This window comes from Oryzias melastigma, linkage group LG11, assembly GCF_002922805.2.
Source record: "Oryzias melastigma strain HK-1 linkage group LG11, ASM292280v2, whole genome shotgun sequence".
NCBI classification, from domain to species: domain Eukaryota; kingdom Metazoa; phylum Chordata; class Actinopteri; order Beloniformes; family Adrianichthyidae; genus Oryzias; species Oryzias melastigma.
The window spans coordinates 3,109,396-3,127,676 of NC_050522.1; the positions used below are offsets into that span (position 1 = coordinate 3,109,396).

At 42.3% G+C, this 18,281-nt stretch overlaps 1 protein-coding gene across 1 annotated transcript in view; it reads right to left on the bottom strand.

The window, feature by feature from the left end:
* col22a1 (collagen, type XXII, alpha 1) overlaps window positions 1–15,786 on the bottom strand; it is a gene marked incomplete in the record, with an annotated part of 79,101 nt that extends 63,315 nt beyond the window's left edge. Inside the window, 4 exon segments of the mRNA XM_036214284.1 lie at window positions 4,808–4,888; window positions 8,230–8,796; window positions 8,874–9,022; window positions 15,328–15,786. Coding sequence (XP_036070177.1) covers window positions 4,808–4,888; window positions 8,230–8,796; window positions 8,874–8,964 — 739 coding nt within the window.
* Between the last annotated feature and the right edge of the window lie 2,495 nt (window positions 15,787–18,281).

Sequence of the window (18,281 nt, forward strand, 5' to 3'; positions counted from 1 at the left end):
TAGTAATTTGTAGTAAATTCAGCAAAGTGGCACATCTGCTTACAAAAACAGTGACACTGTGATTTATCCAAAGTTCCCTTTAATTCCTTTTTTACAGCTGAAAGGAAAAGCAGAACCACATAATTAGCCCCCGCCCATCAACAAGAATGTGATGGTGCGTCCCGTCAGCAGAAGTGATGCTGCTGGTTCTGCTACATTAAACCGAATTAGAAAATAAAGAGATTTGGAGAATACATGTCTGTGTGTACAACTGTCCAATTCTCCATTCTGTGCTGCACTTTGGTTCCATGACTGTGTGTCCCTTAAACAACAGAGCAGCATAAACTCCTCATGTCCAATTATGTGCTTTACTCCAAACCTTCAGACAACGATTGGACTTTTTGATAAATCAGGCTTGAATCACATCCCAAATAACAGCAAGCTTCAGCAAGAGTCTGCAGTGTCAGTTGTATCCATGGTAACGAAATACTTCCAGTGGATCACCTTGGTCAACATTTTGCATTTCCATAATATTTTTTTAAAAACAGACTGACATCTGAGGTCAGAACCAGACAATTAAATCACAAAACACTCACACATTTGCATAAATGTCTGCAGAGCAGCACTTGGAAATGAATAAATGAACATTCATCTGCTTACTTGGTTGTTGTCTTGACTGAGACATGCAAAAAAATTGAAACTACATTTGCTTTTATTAAAGCAAAACAAGTAAAACTAAACCACACTCAAAAGTGATTTGCCTTTCATGAAAAAGAGACATTTTTCTATCAGACTAAACCTCTTGTCTTGTGGTGTAAAGTTTGCTTGTTGAGATTCTTCTCTCAGAGCTCAGCCAGTCTCAGAAATCCACACAGGGGACGTGATTGGCTGTTTCCTTCTGCTGATGTAGGCGGGCATCCATCCGGCCTGCCAATCACCAGATCAGATAAGAGCGCCATGTGGGGTCATTGCTTTACTCTGCAGTGACTGCAGTGACAGCAGAGCATTTGCAGTGTTGAGCTGTTGGGGGGCAACTCCCTCCCCAGGAAAAACACTGTGGGGTTTGTTGACGTCCGATAGAGTCGGAGCATCATGACTGTTGAGGGTCCGTCCTTCCATTCAGCCATCCAGTCATCTAGCCAACAGTTTTCTGGACTGAAGGAGCTCCTCAGAAAACTCCCGCAAACAGCCTCACTGATGCAGAACCATCCGAACTGAAGAAGCTTCTCATCAGCATATAAAAACCAACCACAGAGGAGAAGTTCAGTCACAACCAAAACCCTCACAATTTGACTTTACCACTGATAAACTCAAAATTAGGGCTGGGTGCATTTAAACATGACTGGTGTGTTTGCAGTTTGAGGCAACGCAAACAAACTTATGAAGAAACTGAACGTTTTGTGAAACAGTGACCACATTTGAATTCACAAAGTCAATAGATCGGTTACACTGCAGTATTTTGATTTTGGACAAGTGGATTTAAAAGCAATCCAACTGTTTATTCATTCATGGATTTCATCATTTCAGTTAGAGACAGATGGACAGACTAAAAAGTTCCATATAAGAAAAAAATCAAAGAGGGGATTTTAAATCTTCTTGGTGAATCTGTTTTTCGGTGACAGTAACATTTATCACAATTTCTGTTGTTCTCTAATATTAGAACAAACTTTTGTTGGTTTTAGTTACTGAGGCAACAAAAATGATGTTTGAATGAAAAGTCTTTATGTTCAGGCAACGAAGTTCTAATTGCAGCTTGGATACTGAAGCACACAAAATGATTCTTTATTTTAGAAATGTAAATCCTGAAATTAAATTAGTTTAAAGGAAATGTTACCTTTGACAGTAAAACAGGCGATTAATCATGGAAAGCACTGCTAAACCTTGTAACTGATCGTTTTTACCACAAACATCGTAGAAATGTTTTGCACAGAGGCTTTTATGATTCAAAAATGCATGTGAAATGCAGCATAAAAGAGTCCAGCAGCTCTTCAAAGGCTAAGCTGCATTGATCTTCTAAATCATATGAACAATTGATGCGGTAGCTCTGAGTGCTGTCCAGAGAGACGGGAGAAGAGGCCTTCACCGCTCTGACATCCTCTTTCTTGTAACATAGCAGGAGTCCAAACACTTCCCGGCCGCATGTCTGTTTTTCCTCTTAGAGTGATGGATGTGGATGGGGGGGCAGACAGGAACTCACTTCCCCCAAACGGCTCTCTTGTAACAACGTCCGACCTCTCTGGATAAACGCTATTCAAGACTTTAGAGGGAAACCTGACGCGCAGCAGCTTAGACAGCAGCAAACCAGACTCGGAGTGGGCGGAGCTTCATGAGCAATGAGGCAAAGTTCAACAGCAGCTGCTGATGAAGCACCAGGGTCTCTTCTGTTAAGAAACTCACAAGTGGGCACAAGTATGTGAACGTGAAAAGAAGCATGTATGAATCCATGCTTGTCTGAGAAGAGGTCAACAGAAACAAAGAGAGGCGTGGTCCTCCAGGGAGCATCTATGCAGAAACATATCACTTAAGGAAGAAATACTCACTAAAAAGTACAAAATGTTGTTGCTGAAATACTTCTGTCTTATCATCAATATGATGATCTCAATAAAGGATTTTTGAGACTGGAGAAATCTGTATGCCAGGAACAGGCCTTCAACCAACAGTGGACTCCAGAGACGTATCTGGCAGCATTAAAGCATTCTGCTGAAAATCATTGCACGACCTGTCAGAAATCATTGCTTTGGACCAGCATACTCTCCTCTTCATTTTTTGTTTCAATAGGTAACAGAAAACACTACAAGTACTGTGCAAACGGCACATCTACATGCAACTTTACCAAACCAGGCGGTTACAATACACATGTAAATAAAAAATAGGTATAAATATGCAGTTCTTTAAAATATTAAATGTTCTTGAAGCTTTCAGATTTTGCACATGTTTGGTAATATGATTTAAGGGCCAGATAAAATAAATTAAAATAGGGTTGTGAATTTGACTATTTGAATTTGTAAATAGGAAGTTTCTCCAAAATAAAAAACAATTGAATAACAAAAACTAAATTCTTGGATAAGTATATGATTCAAAAATATAGCACAAAATCAAAAATATGAATTCTTATGTTAACATTCAGTTTTGTTGTTTCAAAATCTCCAACATCACACCAACATTTTCTGGTGTAAAAACAGACTCATCTATGCTAATTTTAAATATCCTCAATGTATCTTTGACTGGATGAATTTGGTGTAATATTTTATAATTATATTATATACATACATATCTTAACCGCACTTCAAAATGCAGCCAGAGCAATCACTGACATTTTCTATGGCCATGGAAATGTCTGATTTTCCAGCAGCTTCTTTTAAATGATTTGTTAAAAGTTGACGTTTGTGTGACTTTGATTTACATTTTAAACTTCATAGTTTCTACACATGAAACTAAACAAAGCAGAATGTTTTGAGGGCAGAAACGAAGATATTAAGATACAAAAAATAGGTGAAAAATAGAAAAGATGGCTGTGATGAGAGAGGGTAGTGCCTCAAAACTGTTTGAAGTATTAGAGAAAATACTGGCTGTTCAAAGCTCTTTTAGTTGGACTGCAGCAATCCAAGCTTTTCATGAAAACCAAAGAAAATCCAACATTTTTTTGTTTTTTCACTCTGTTTAAGTTTATAAGAACTGTATTGAAATAAAATTTTAACAACTTTTTTTTTAACCCTCAAATTGTAACATACAGGATCTGGTCTCTGATTGATAGGTGACTATTGAACTCTGATGCTTTCATCCTTTAACACCGGAGCTCCAGTCTTTATGTTCCTTGATTTGCTGTAACTTTTTAATTGATTAAACGATCAACGTAATTCCAGCAGAATCTGAAGGATAAAAGCAGCTTGATGAGCCGCTGATTACGTTGACATGATTACGTAGATCGTGTTAAAGGTAGAAAAGTTAAATATTTTGCATCACTGATGACGGCTCAGGTTTTAAAGGCTTAAATGGCATTACTGGAAGGGTAACAACACCTCTCAGGGTGGTTTAAACCATGTACATGACCAGTTAAGCCAGGGTTCAATGACATCATATCCTGTCAAGATGGTGCCACCCAAAAAGCTGCACCAAGTACTTCCTGTGTGTGAAGCTACTGAATCAGACTAGACTACTCTAAAACCAAAGTTTCTTTGAAAATTCCTCAATACTGAACATTAGAAACATCATGGAGGGTTTCTGAGGATCATCGCGCACATGTCACTGCAGGTTTCTTTAAAAAAGACCTTTCAGTGGATGTCAGTAGGTTCTTTCTGGTTTCCTCATCTTGCCTCAGGTACAAACCTGCACAAGCTGCTAACTAATCGATACGACAAAGTTGTTAAAAATGAAGTTATATGGTTTGCAGGGGTCTACAGACCCACATTCGCTTCAAGAAAATGAACATTTCAGCAGAACAATGCTTAATTCATTATGCCACAGACACACACATCTTGTTTTAGAAATGAGAGCCAATCCTGCAACAGCAAATTATGCAGTGTTTGGTTTTGATGCATTTAGAGGTTAGACAGCCGGGAGGAACTGGGTGTTCCTAGATGATAAATATTCATGTACTGTACAATGGTTTGACTTATAAACATGATTTACAAAAGTGTGTGGAGAAAATGTTTCTTTTGCAAATAAATCAAACAATGTGAAAAGAGACACACAAAATAAACAATTCCTCTTCCACTTAGACAGGAATGGAGAGGAATGTAAAAATATGTCAGAGAACTTTTCACAAAAGGAAAGTCTTTGTTTCCAGAAGAAAAATGCAGAGAAACCAGGAGTTCAGTTAAGAACTTACCTGGAACTTCTTTCAGACCATAACTGGTGCTGTTGGGCTTGAAGCGATCAGGCTGGACCTTCATCTTTGGACACAAGACATCTGAGAGGAGAAGAGTTCAGTTAGAGGCTGAAGTTTGACTTAAAACAGCAGCCAAAGCTTTCATCAGAGAAAACACACGTGAAGACACTCACATGCATGTACACGCACACACGTGCACATAAGCTTACATGCATGGACACACACACGTGTGCATACACACCCCTACACACAAACACACTCCCATTTTCATACACACCTAAACTCACATGCACACAAATGCATTTACATTCACATGCACATACACGTGCACTCACTTGTATCCATACACACACTGCCATGCACACATGTATGGACGCACACATTAGGGTCCAGGATATTTTCTGGAATTGTCTCTGAAACAGACTGTGTGAGGAGCAGCAGCAGCTCTGTGTTCTCCGTCTGAGTGATGCATGAAGAGGGAAGCTGAACAAGATCAAATAAGGACGGAAACTGTTGCTCCGCATCTATTCTGATCCACGTTTGGCCTGAAAACCATCGAAGGTCGAGTGACAACGAGTGAGGCTTCCTAAACGGAGCCTTGTACAAACCAGACATGACCCACAGTGGGCGCATGAGACCAGACTCCACAGTTGTGGGTTGAGTCTGTGCCAAACTCTCCGTGCTGTTTCTGAACTAACTTAAGTAGCGAGACGACGCCCTGATGTTTGTGTTGTGTGGGATTCATCTCACTGTGAACAATATTAGTTTTCCTTTCATAAAAATTGCAAAAAACGTCTCTATAGCTACAAAAAACCTCAGATTTGAGAACTGCAGCTGAAGATACAGAGTTTCAGAGTTTGATTGCAGCATGATTCCACTCCTAGTGTTGCCCTCATGATCAGTTTGATTCAGAATCAAAATGATGACTTTTTGTTCTGTGTGTTTATTCACATTTAACCACATTTTTTTGTATTGTTTAATCTTTGCTTTTACTTTTTGAAAGTGCCTGTTTATGAATTAGGTCTTTTGAAAAATCAGGGGTGGGGTGATGTGTCCGGTCTTAAAAACCGTCATAAAAAAAAGAGTTTCCATTCTGAACTAAGCAGATTAACCCTATGAGTCTGAAGCATTTATTAGAAAAGAAAAAGTTCTCATAAAAACTTTCCAAACAGCCTTCTTTGAAGTTTTAAGCTATGAACAGCCTCACACCAGCATGCCCAAACGGGTGGAACCAAAGTGAAAGACAAAAATCTAAAGAGGATCTTAGAGATCATCAGAACTGAATCCTGAAAATAAGAGATTCTGCAGGATTAAAACTACATTAAGAATAATTCCACATTAAGGATCTTAATTGGGTTTCATTTGGAACAAAAACAAACCCAAAGACATCCAGCTGGATCAAAACTAATGCATCAGTGAGCCGGATTTCCATTGATCCCATCATACTAATGACCCATTTTGCACCCTAAGGACTTCCAATGATTGTGGCTCCTGAGTCAGTCTTCAGATCATCAGCTGATGATCTGCATCAGAGCTGTTGCCTTCAACACAGGGATCACACTGATGACCCTTTGATGAAATCCACTGATCACTTATAGATAACCCAAACCCAACATTAATGGTTGAACAAAGATGTTGAGCAATATTGGAGTTATCCAGCCAAGTTTAAATCCAGCTCAGACGAGGAAAACAAAGACGCTCATGGATCCATTTGTGTGCACGTGGATACATCAGAATGGAGCGGAGCAAAGAGCTTGTGGCTATTAGCTTTGATGTCACACCTACAAGCTTTTTCAAACAAAATTGCATCTTTCTGCTCTGGATTAACAACAATTTGAATACTCAGAAATGCTTATTGAAGCTTCATTTTCTTTATCTATGTCTTCCATCAATAGATGTTAAAACTGAATTTTCATCAGAGTGGATCTTTAATGTAACAACCTTCAAATGACTTCGGCTTTTAAAGCTGCTTAAAACTTTCAAATCAGACTGAAAGAAACATTCTGAAACCGGCAGACTGACTGAGTCTGAGCCCAGCTCTGATCTGAGCGCTTCACATAAAAAAAAACCCATCCAGCTGTCCATAGGTACGATCTGTTGTGAGGGAGTTCTTGTCCAAATGATTGCTGACCCTCGTGCAGGTTTTTATTTTGGTTTATCTCTCAGATCAAAGATTTTGAGGGGATGAGGAAAAGTTTTCCATCTGGCTGCACTGACTTCCTTTTTGTCTGCCATGTTCCAGTTGTTTTAGTGAAATATGTACCTTCATGAAGCTTACATACCAAGGCAGTTCTGTGAATGAAAGAAAGCGTCATTCTTGTTTAAAAGGCACTGCAGTAAATCTTTACATGCTACAATGCTCAGCTACTCCCTACACTTGTGGCCCTCAAGCTATAATTTTAGGATCCGACTGTGACTGAAATAGGAAGAAATGTAAAAGCTGCCTTTCCTTGGGCCTTACACACCTCAAACCACTGTTTTTTTCCCCTCCTCCCAAAGACTGATAACTTTAATCTTAATTACCTGTGTTCCCTTCAGCCATCGTGCAGCTGGACTCAGTCAGACCACAAATGCTCAAATCAAGCAGCTGGAAATAAATGGTGCCCATTTTTAAACCTATAGATTAGAAAGTGGAAACATCTAACGTGGACATTTGAGAGGCTGCACTGGGCCCACTTGAAACATTCCAGTTGTTCCAGAAAATAAGCAGCATTGCTTGGCAAGCCTGCGGTGCTGACCACTGATGTGCCTGCAGTCTCTCGCCTGCCGATTTCAGAAGCTTCTGTCCTATTGCAAATTTAGCTTCTGGGTATTTCTGCTCAAACTTTTATTATATGCAAGCCTCGTTATTGGCTGCTCCATGGAAGATAAATGGACTCCAGCAGAAAGGTCAGAAGCATTTCATTAGATTTACAAGTGTGTGTGAAAAGAGAACAAAACTGTTCTCCAGCTATTAGCATTCTCACTATTCTGGCTAATAACAGCACAGATTTACATCTACCAAAAGCATCAAAAGTCTTTATTTTTAGACCAGTTGGATTGCATTTGTGTGAAGTGCTTTCGAAGCTGAAAGAAATTTCTGAGCACAATGGTGGTGAGAGCAGTGAGGTTAGCATGTGTCAGGCTTTGCAGCACTTAACGCCTCTGCTCTGAAGCACTGGTCCAAAAGCAGCTTCACCACAGATATGTCTTGTTTAAGAAACTATCATTTACAAGCCCCCCCGTCCAGGCTTGGTCCTCGACAAAAAGGGGGCAGGGCAGGGCAGTGTGCTGGCTGTGGTCAGGGTGGGGTTTGTGGTCAGGGTCTTTCCTCTGGTTAAAGGTTAAAATAAGTGCAGTTAGATTGGAAGCACGTTGAGGGCGCGGCATGCTGGGTAAAGGGGGCTTCAAAGTGAAGTCATGCAGACAGACCACTGACTTACTCTCACACAGCCGCCTCCTCAGTCTGCCTCTGATTTTGTCAATGGCGTTGAAGTCGGTCACGTGAAAGACGTGCGCGTTTTTTGGCGTGGCTGCGATCTCCTCCAGCTCTTCCTTCAGAGCCTCCCCGATACCCACAGCAAACATGCGGATCCCGGCCTTTGCAGCTGCCTGTGAGGGCTCTAGAACATAATCCTGGCTTCGACCGTCTGTCAGCAGGATGGCCACCCTCTGAACACCTTTGGCTTGAGGCCTCGCCCCGTTCCTCTCGATGAAGATGTTGCTGGTGGTGTAGCTGATTGCCTCTCCAGTCATTGTATTCCCTCCCAGGTAGCGTATGTTTCGGGCGGCTCGTTTTACGTCTTCTAATGTTCTGTATCGGCTCAGGTTAAACTCAATCGTGGGTCTGTCACTGTATCGAACCACAGCGACTCTTGTCTTATCAGGAGACACATCAAATGAATCCACCAAGTTGGCAACCCACTGCCGAATCTTGTCAAAGTTCTTCAATCCCACGCTCGATGAAGTGTCAAGAATAAAAGCCAAGTCATAGTGGACATTTTTACACCCTGTGGGACACAGATTAGGCAGGATTAAATTCAGTGAGCAAGACTAGAAAGTTTATACTTCTTATTTGGATTCTTACCTGCTCTCTGAGCTTTAACTCTCTGCTGGGAAAGAGTCAAGGCCAGGATGAAGCACATCAGACCGAGCCGAAATCCCAGTCGTGATTCCATCTCAGGCTCGGCTTTGGTCTGCTTTGTTTATCTGACAACCACCATCAAGTTTTCAGGTCTGCAGAAGGGACACCAGAAACATCAACATTTAATCTTTGCAGATTAATTTCTCTATTCTTGCATAGCTATAGAGCTTTGTCATCAGTCATTTATAAGCTGAACCTTCAAATGCTCTTCTGCTGCAGGGAGAGCAAAGTGGAAGACGGAGCTCCTGCAGAGATGGAGGACTGCTGTGAGGAGCAGACTCCTGCAGTGTCTGCTGCCTCACATTTACTTTGATAGGAGCTCTGTGGAAAACCAATTTCAAACTACATCTGAAGCTTCGACATCTACAAAAGCTCCTGTGGAGAAAATTAAAAGATAGAAAAATGTCTCACTCCTTTCTGTTGTCCAGAGTTACTTTTCTGCAAACGTGTCTCTTCTGAGACGGAAATGCACTCCACCATAGAGAAAAAACCCAAGATGGGAGAAAGAAAGCTGCAGCCAAACTTTTTTCAGGCTCTCCACTTGTGCGAGTTAAAGAAGAATGCAGGCAGCTGCTGCTGGGCCACCGTCTTTTAATGAGAGAGTCACGGAAAAACTATTCCTGCTCCGGATCTTCAACAGGCAGAGAGGTTTCAGCTGTTTCAGGAGGATGATGTTTGACTGAGAGCAGCCTAGACATGGGCTCATCGTGACAGGAAGAACCTCTCACCATAGGGGGGCGACCAATGGGACATTAAGGAAAGTGAGCCGTGCAGCTTGGAGGGTAATAATTTCTCAGGTGCTGAAAAGCTTTTTAGCATTTTTCCATCAGAGCTCTGAGATTTCCACAAATGCTTCTGCTTGGATTTGTTTCCCAGACGGTTCTTCTCTAGGCCCTATGATCACCTACTAATGCCATCTTGTCTGAAAGGAATGAAAATGTATCAATTTATTGAAGATTTGACATCTTCAAAACCAGATGGGGAAAAAGGTCGACAGTGGCTTTGGTGCTAGAGCAGGTCAGCCAATGATTGATGGATTGGTGGTTCAAACCCCTCTCCTCCCAGTCAACCATCGTTGTGTCCTTGGGCAAGGCACTTAACCCTCCTTGCCTCTAGTGTGGCTCCACTGGTATGTGAATGCGTATGAATGTCCACGCCACACCCCTCTGTCAATCTGACCCAGGACAGGTGTGGCTAGATCAGTGGCTTACCATCACCAAGTGTGAATGAATAATGGATACACAATGTAATCGCTTTGAGCACCTGGAAAAGTGCAGAAATCTAATCCATTATTATTGTTATAAGGTCCAGGGGAGTGAGGGATTTTAGGGCCATTGATGTGAACATCACCAATGAAAATCACATCATCATCCACAAATTATCCATCCATCCATTGTCCTGACCGCTTTGTCCCTTTCGGGGTTGCGGGGGTGCCGGAGCCTATCCCGGCCACTGATGGGCGAAGGCGGGGTACACCCTGGACAGGTCGCCAGTCTGTCACAGGGCTCCACAAATTATTTCAAGAACTTTCTATGTTGCTGCAAATACTTTCTCTGCTGTCACACAATTTTGTTAGTCCTGGTTCCAACACTTTAACTTGATTAGCTTGTTAAGAGAGGGGACTAAAAAGGTTTGGTCTTGGTTTTGTCTGGGTCTTTGTAGTATTGTTTCCATTTACATAAAATCTTAATGGAGACTAAAGTTCCAATCTGACACTCTGGGCATAAGACGGTTGCATTTCAAAATTACATTTCTTCTTCTTCTCTTTTAGGTTCTTTCTTTCAGGGTTTACCATGAGAAATCCGCTTCCTCCATCTAAGCCTGTCTTCAGCATCCTCCACTCTAACACCAGCCACCTTCATGTCTTCATTCACTGCATCCATAAACCTCCTCTTTGGTCTTCCTCTAGACCTCTTTCCTGCCGCTCTAGACTCAGCATCCTTCTACCAATATATTCACTGTCTCTCCTCTGAACATGTCCAAACCATCTCAGTCTGGCCTCTCTGACTTTATCTCCAAAACCTCTAACATGTGCTGTCCCTCTGATGTATTCATTCCTGATCCTATCCATCCTGGTCACTCCCAAAGAGAACCTCAGCATCTTCATCTCTGCTACCTCCAGCTCTGCTTCCTGTCTTTTCTTCAGTCCCACTGTTTCTAGTCCAAACAACATGGCTGGTCTCACCACAGTCTTGTACACCTTTCCTTTCATTTGTGCTGAAACTCTTCTGTCACACATCACACCTGACACTTTTCTCCACCCATTCCAACCTGCTTGCACTCTCCTCTTCACTTCTTTTCCACACTCTCCATTACTCTGTACTGTTGACCCTAAATACTTAAACTCCTCCACCTTCTTTATCTCTTCTCCCTGTAACCTCACTCTTCCACTCTGGTTCCTCTCATTCACACACATGTACTCTGTCTTACTGCGGCTAACCTTCATTCCTCTCCTTTCCAGGGCAAACCTCCACCTCTCTAACTCCACCTCCACCTGTTCCCTGCTCTCACTACAAATCACAATATCATCTGCAAACATCATAGTCCATGGTGATTCCTGTCTAACCTCATCCGTCAGTCTGTCCATCACCATTGCAAACAGGAAGGGGCTCAGAGCTGATCCCTGATGTAATCCCACCTCCACCTTGAACTCCTCTGTCACCCCTACAGCACACCTCACCACTGTCTTACAGCCCTCATACATGTCCTGCACTGCTCGGACATACTTCTCTGTCACTCCAGACTTCCTCATACAATACCATAGTTCCTCTCTGGGCACTCTGTCATAAGCTTTCTCCAGATCTACAAAGACACAGTGGAGCTCTCTCTGACCTTCTCTGTACTTCTCTATCAACATCCTCAAAGCAAATGTTGCATCTGTAGTGCTCTTTCTTGGCATGAAACCATACTGCTGCTCACAAATGTTCACTTCTGCTCTTAGTCTGGCTTCCACTACTCTTTCCCACACCTTCATTGTATGGCTCATCAGCTTTATTCCTCTGTAGTTACCACAACTCTGCACATCTCCCTTATTCTTAAAAATGGGCACCATCACACTTCTCCTCCATTCCTCAGGCATCTTCTCACCACCTAAGATCCTGTTGAACAACCCGGTCAAAAACTCCACTGCCATCTCTCCTAGACACTTCCATACCTCCACAGGTATATCATCAGGACCAAGAGCCTTTCCACTCTTCATCCTCTTCAAAGCCCCTCTCACTTCACCTTTACTAATCTTTCTTACTTCCTGCTCCACAACCGTCACCTCTTCTACTCTTTGTTCTCTCTCATTCTCTTCATTCATCAACTCTTCAAAGTATTCTTTCCATCTTTCCATTACACCACTGACACCTGTCACCACATTACCATTCCTATCCTTGATCACCCTAACCTGCTGCATGTCCTTCCCATCTCGATCTCTCTGCCTTGCTAGTCTGTACAGGTCAGTCTCTCCCTCCTTACTACCCAACCTAGCGTACAAGTCATCATAAGCTCTTTGTTTGGCCTTTGACACCTCTACTTTCACCTTACGCTGCATCTCCCTGTACTCCTGTCTACTCTCCTCAGTCCTCTCAGTGTCCCACTTCTTCTTAGCTAGTCTCTTACTCCGTATACACTCCTGCACCTCCTCATTCCACCACCAAGTCTCCTTATCAACTCTCTTTCCTGATGACACACCAAGTACACTCCTACCTGTCTCCCTGATCACATTAGCTGTAGTTATCCAGTCATCTGGGAGTACCTCCTGACCACCCAGAGCCTGTTTCAACTGTTTCTTAAAAGTCATGCAACAATCTTCTTTTTTCAGCTTCCACCAGTTTGTCCTCTTCTCTGCCTTTGCCCTCTCTTTCTTCATCTTCTTCACCACCAGAGTCATTCTACACACCACCATCCTGTGCTGTCTGGAAACACTCTCACCAACCACTACTTTACAGTCACTGATCTCCTTCAGATTACACCGTCTACACAAGATGTAGTCTATCTGTGTGCTTCTACCTCCACTCTTATAGGTCACTCTATGTTCCTGTCTCTTCTCAAAGAATGTATTCACTATCGCCATTTCCATCTTTTTTGCAAAATCAACCACCATCTGTCCTTCTACATTCCTCTCCTGGATACCAAACCTGCCCATCACCTCCTCATCACCTCGGTTTCCTGCACCAACATGACCATTGAAATCTGCACCAATGACAACTCTCTCATTTCCAGGGATGCTCATCATCACTTCATCAAGATCCAACCAGAACTTCTCCTTCTCTTCCAGCTCACATCCTACCTGTGGGGCATACCCACTAACAACATTGAACATGACACCCTCCATTTCTATCTTCAGACTCATCACTCTATCTGACACTCTTTTTACCTCCACAACACTCCTAACAAACTCCTCCTTTAGGATAACTCCTACTCCATTTCTCTTCCCATCTCCACCATGATAGAACAACTTGAACCCTGCTCCTAAACTTCTAGCCTTGCTACCTTTCCACCTGGTCTCCTGGACACACAGTATGTCTACCTTTCTCCTCTGCATCATGTCCACTAACTCTCTACCCTTTCCTGTCATAGTTCCAACATTCAAAGTCCCAACTCTCAGTCCAACACTAGTGACTTTCCTCTTCTCTCTCTCCCTACGAACCCGCCTTCCTCCTCTCCTTCTTCCACCAACAGTAGTCCAATTTCCACCGGCACCCTGTCGGTGAACAGCACCGATGGCGGTCGTTGTTAACCCGGGCCTCGACCGATCCGGTATGGATTTTGTAGGTCTAATTCGCATATTTGATTTGGCAAGATTTTACGTCGGATGCCCTTCCTGACACAACCCTCTGTATTTATCCGGGCTTGGGACCGGCACAATGAGACCCTGGCTTGGGCCCCCTCGGGGCTACATAGGATTGCAAAATTACCTTTGTGCTACGATTATTTAATATCTTAAAAATATATCATTTTTCTAAATCTGTTTTTTTTTAACACTGTTCTGTCTCAAAATGAATGCAAGTCAATTAAATATACATTTTGGCTCACCAGTCTGCTTTATGCTTTACTCATATTTTTCCTGTCAAGGCAAGATAAATGACAAAAAGGGAAATGTTCTTTTCAGATGCAGAGAAACGACACTTCAACTACAGGAAAGGCTGTTCTGATGAGCTTAGCAGCTCCAGTTTATGGAATATGAACTTTGAATAACTTCCACAGACCTGATGAAAATCTTGGCAAAATTTTCCCCAAGATGTAAAACAAAAAAAACAAATTTTCTTCACTAACCACTATTTCAGTTTTTGCTTGAACTAATCACAATGTGATTATTCATCTCTTTAATACATGACTGGATGTGCTGTTTCTGCTTTTACTCTAAATACTTGATTTTACAGCAGTTCTGGGGCTTCTATAGCGGTGTGTATCTGTCTGAAAATCCTTCATGTTTATTAAAGGAAAATGAATTGCTATAAAACCTCCGTTTCTGAAAGAGCAACATTTTAATCAACCTCCTCCTGTCTCCAAGCAAAATAACACAAAACTGACAGAAGATTTTCATCAAACAGATATTACAATTGCATTGTTGCCCAATTAAGTGTAATCTTAAAAAGTTTATCATTGTGGAATTAAGAATTGCAAACGTCTAATGTCTTTGGAGAACAATTTTTATGTTTGAATCCGGAGTTATTGTTTGTCATTGTCTGATCCAAAGCTTGTGTTTGTGAGCTTTAATCTTTCATTTCATTTATAGATGAGATAATGCTGCAGGAACATGTAGATTTTAAAGTGATTCTAAATGAAACGGAAAAAGCCTCCAAGTGTTGCTGGAACAATGATGAAGGGGAGACCTGGCCCCAGAACATGAGTAGAAGGTTTTGTGAGAGCAGGACCACGCAGCAGAAGGTGAAATAACCAGAGCTTTATACCGTTAAGGGGAAAAGTGGGCTCTGGATACTCATTTCCTTATCTGATTTTCCGCCAGGCTATTTCTGTCTCTTGGTTTCACTGTTGCTATAAATGAGCAGAAAAGCCACACTGTGCGGATTACTCCAATTATGCCAATTAGTGCGTGTTTAAAGTTAAATATTCAATCCAGCCAGCTGGACCGGTGCTGTTGAACAAGATTTGGATTCATGCTTCAAACACTTTTTTTCATCTTTGTGTTTTGAGATCTTATTTCTTATTTTTAAATAATATTTCACAGTTTTACCAAAAAGAAACAGGAAAACACCATGAACCCTCATTCTGCTGCTCTGTCACCAGATAGTTTTTAATAATTGCCCAATAACAAATATGTGGCTGCAGTCTAAATGCGTTGAACAGAACCGACTGGTTTCCTAAATGTTTCCTCCAGGAGAATGGAAGACTGTTCTCTTGTGTATCGGAATAGAAGGTCAAAACTCCCCTCAAGTCTTTGTCATACCTGGGCTGTCAGTCAGTGCTCCTGGTGGCGAAGTCCTCCCTGTGGCCTCAGTGTTCACTCCGTGAGTCAGAACCACAGCAGCATCATCATCGGGCCACAACAAGTCCAAAACGTCCCCCTGCAGCAACCAGAAACAGGATGGAGATGTCTTCCAATCCAGGGTGCCAATCCAGTGTACGCTGAAGACAAAAATGTTTTGAGGTGAGCTCCTGCAACCTTGTGGATGGATGGGTGGAAGGAGTGGGAGGGAACTTCCAGGGAGGAAAGTGTAGAGTTTCACTGGGAGATGAGGTGGCTTCCACTGTTCTTGACTGGGCCGAGCTCACACTCAAAAAAAAAAAAAAAAAACCCAAGAGGCACAGCCAATTATAGACTAAACTTTGTGGATATTTTTGTCTCTTTTTTTCTTCTCTCCATGGCTGCTTCCCTCAGAAGCACTTCCCTCAAGAAGGAGGCAGTTTCTGGCCTCAGCTGTTCTGCCCCCGAGACCGCCACAGTGGAGCCGCCCTGCGGCTGGAGCTGGGCTCCTCCAGCCGCAGTCTCACCCTGCAGCCAGTTTTTAAGTGGGAAGTGATTACAGAACCCTCTTGTAGCTTTGTGTCAGTGTCTGCTCTGGTTCAGATGTGTTTTGCTCTCATATTTTTCTGTCTCTGAATCATTAGTGCCTGGAGTTATTTATGGGGTTTTGTGAAGTCCTCTGTTATTCTGTAAAAAATAATAATAAAAAAAATAATAATAGTTAAAAAAATGAATTAAATATTATATAATTAATAAGTTTGAGTATTTTAAAGGCAAACTGTGTTTTTAAAGAAATTATTTAAAATGTAAACATTTGATTAAAAATGTTTAACCCTTTACCACCAGAGCTCCAATGTTTATGTTCTTTGATTTACTGTAACTTTTCAACCGTTAACACGATCATCCCAGTAGATTCTGATCCACTGGTATTACATTGATTATGTTAATGGTCGGAAAGCTAAAGATTTTGTGTTAAAGCACTTAGGAGGACATGGCCCACAGAGGAAATCAGAGCACAACATGTTACAAAGATGAAGACCCGTTAAGAGTCTCTTTAGGAGTGACCAGGATGGATCAGGAATAAATCCATCAGAGGAACAGATCATGGGAGATGTTCTGGAGTTAAATGCAAGGAAGCAGATGGAGATAATTGGACATGTTGAGAGGAGGAACAGTGATGATGTTGGTAACAGGATGCTGAGGTTGGAGATAAACACGAAGACCAAAGAGGAGGTTCATGGATGTAGAGAGTTTATGAGGGCATGGAGGACTTAATCAGACAAATTGAACTCAATAAATATTACCGTTAAATTATTAAATGAATGTGCCATTATTTTTTTAAATTGGCATTAAATACAGTATATAAAAGTGTAATTAAATGTGTCTATATTTAATTAAAATTGTGTTTTAAATAATTTAGGAAGCATTATTTATTTCATGATTTAAGGAATGATATCTTGATTTAATGAAAGACTTAATGGTCTAGGCTGTGGGCACATCATTTCATTATGTCATCTTTTAAACTGGCTCATCGAACTCAGTGGGCGGGCCTAACTAAGATTGTTTTGACGGGTCTAAGTTGGATTCTTGAGGGAATTTGAAAGACTGTGGAGGTGGAGGGTTCATCTCAGAGGGGAGCTGAAAGGCAAATAAAGGTATGATAATATGTTTTTGTTCTCAGATCTAAAAAGTCCATTCATTCCTCCAAGCCTAGGAAACAACATTACTGTTCTAAACTGTTTAGGGATTTTTGTGAACCTGAACAGGAAAAAGAAATAGTTCAAAACAAGAAAATTTATCTGCTTTTTAATACTGTAATTCAAGCCATTTTGCACTCATTCTGACTTAGCAGGAGAAAAAAAGAGAGAACTTTACCTTGAAGAAGATCCAGGTTCCACTAGTCAAAGAAAACCTGAAAGGCTTTGGTTCTTCACATAAACAGCAAACTAAACAGTACAAATGAATGTTGTACCAAAAAAATAAATAAATAAATAAAAAAACATTCAAACACACTTTTTTCATGTCACATTTTAAATCCATGGATTCACACAGGCATAAAAACAAAATAAACATCTGACGACGTCGTGATAGCCGCTCCTCCACTCAGCGGGGAAAATCCTCAGCCGGTTGCTGCTTCGCGGACTAGGAGAGAAGGCCGCCCGTCATCTTCCGCCAAACGCCGGCAGCTCCTGAGAGACGCAGTGAGTAGACACCCCGACACCCGCCGCCGCCCGAACACAATCGGAGTCCCTGCCGGATCGAACAACTCCGGGCTTCCATCCGCGGTCCTGATCGGCGTGTCGGGTTCAAAGTTCGTTGCGTCTCCTCCCGCGGCAGGTATCACGGAGACAGTCCCGCCCTCTCCTCCTCTCGGGGTCCCGCCTGGAGCAGCGGCCGCTTCTCCTCCTGCAGCAGGTGTAACGCGGACTTCTCGTCCTGCTACGGCGACAGACCCGCTCACCTCGGCGCCCAGGACCGGCGGCCGCGGGGATCATCGAGAATCCTTCATTGTTGGAACCTCCATGGTCCGACATGTCCGCGTCGACGGGAGCAGAACCTTCTGCCACCCAGGAGCGCTCGTCCATGACGTCACCACCTCTGCCCACCAACTCGCCCTCCACAACCCCTCTGTTCACACAATAATAGTCCATGCAGGTGTGAACGACCTCAAGCTCCAGGAGTCTGAGACCCTTAAGAAGGACTTCATCACCCTCATCCACACCATCCAACAGCAAAACAAGCAGTGCATCATCTCCGGTCCGCTTCCATCTCCCCGCTTTGGAAACATTAAATTCAGCCGTCTACGTCAACTCCACATCTGGCTTAAAGGACACTGCACCACGAACAATATTCCATACATTGATAATTTCACCACCTTCTATAACAGATCGTATCTCTTCAGACCAGACGGCATCCATCCAAACAGAACCGGATCT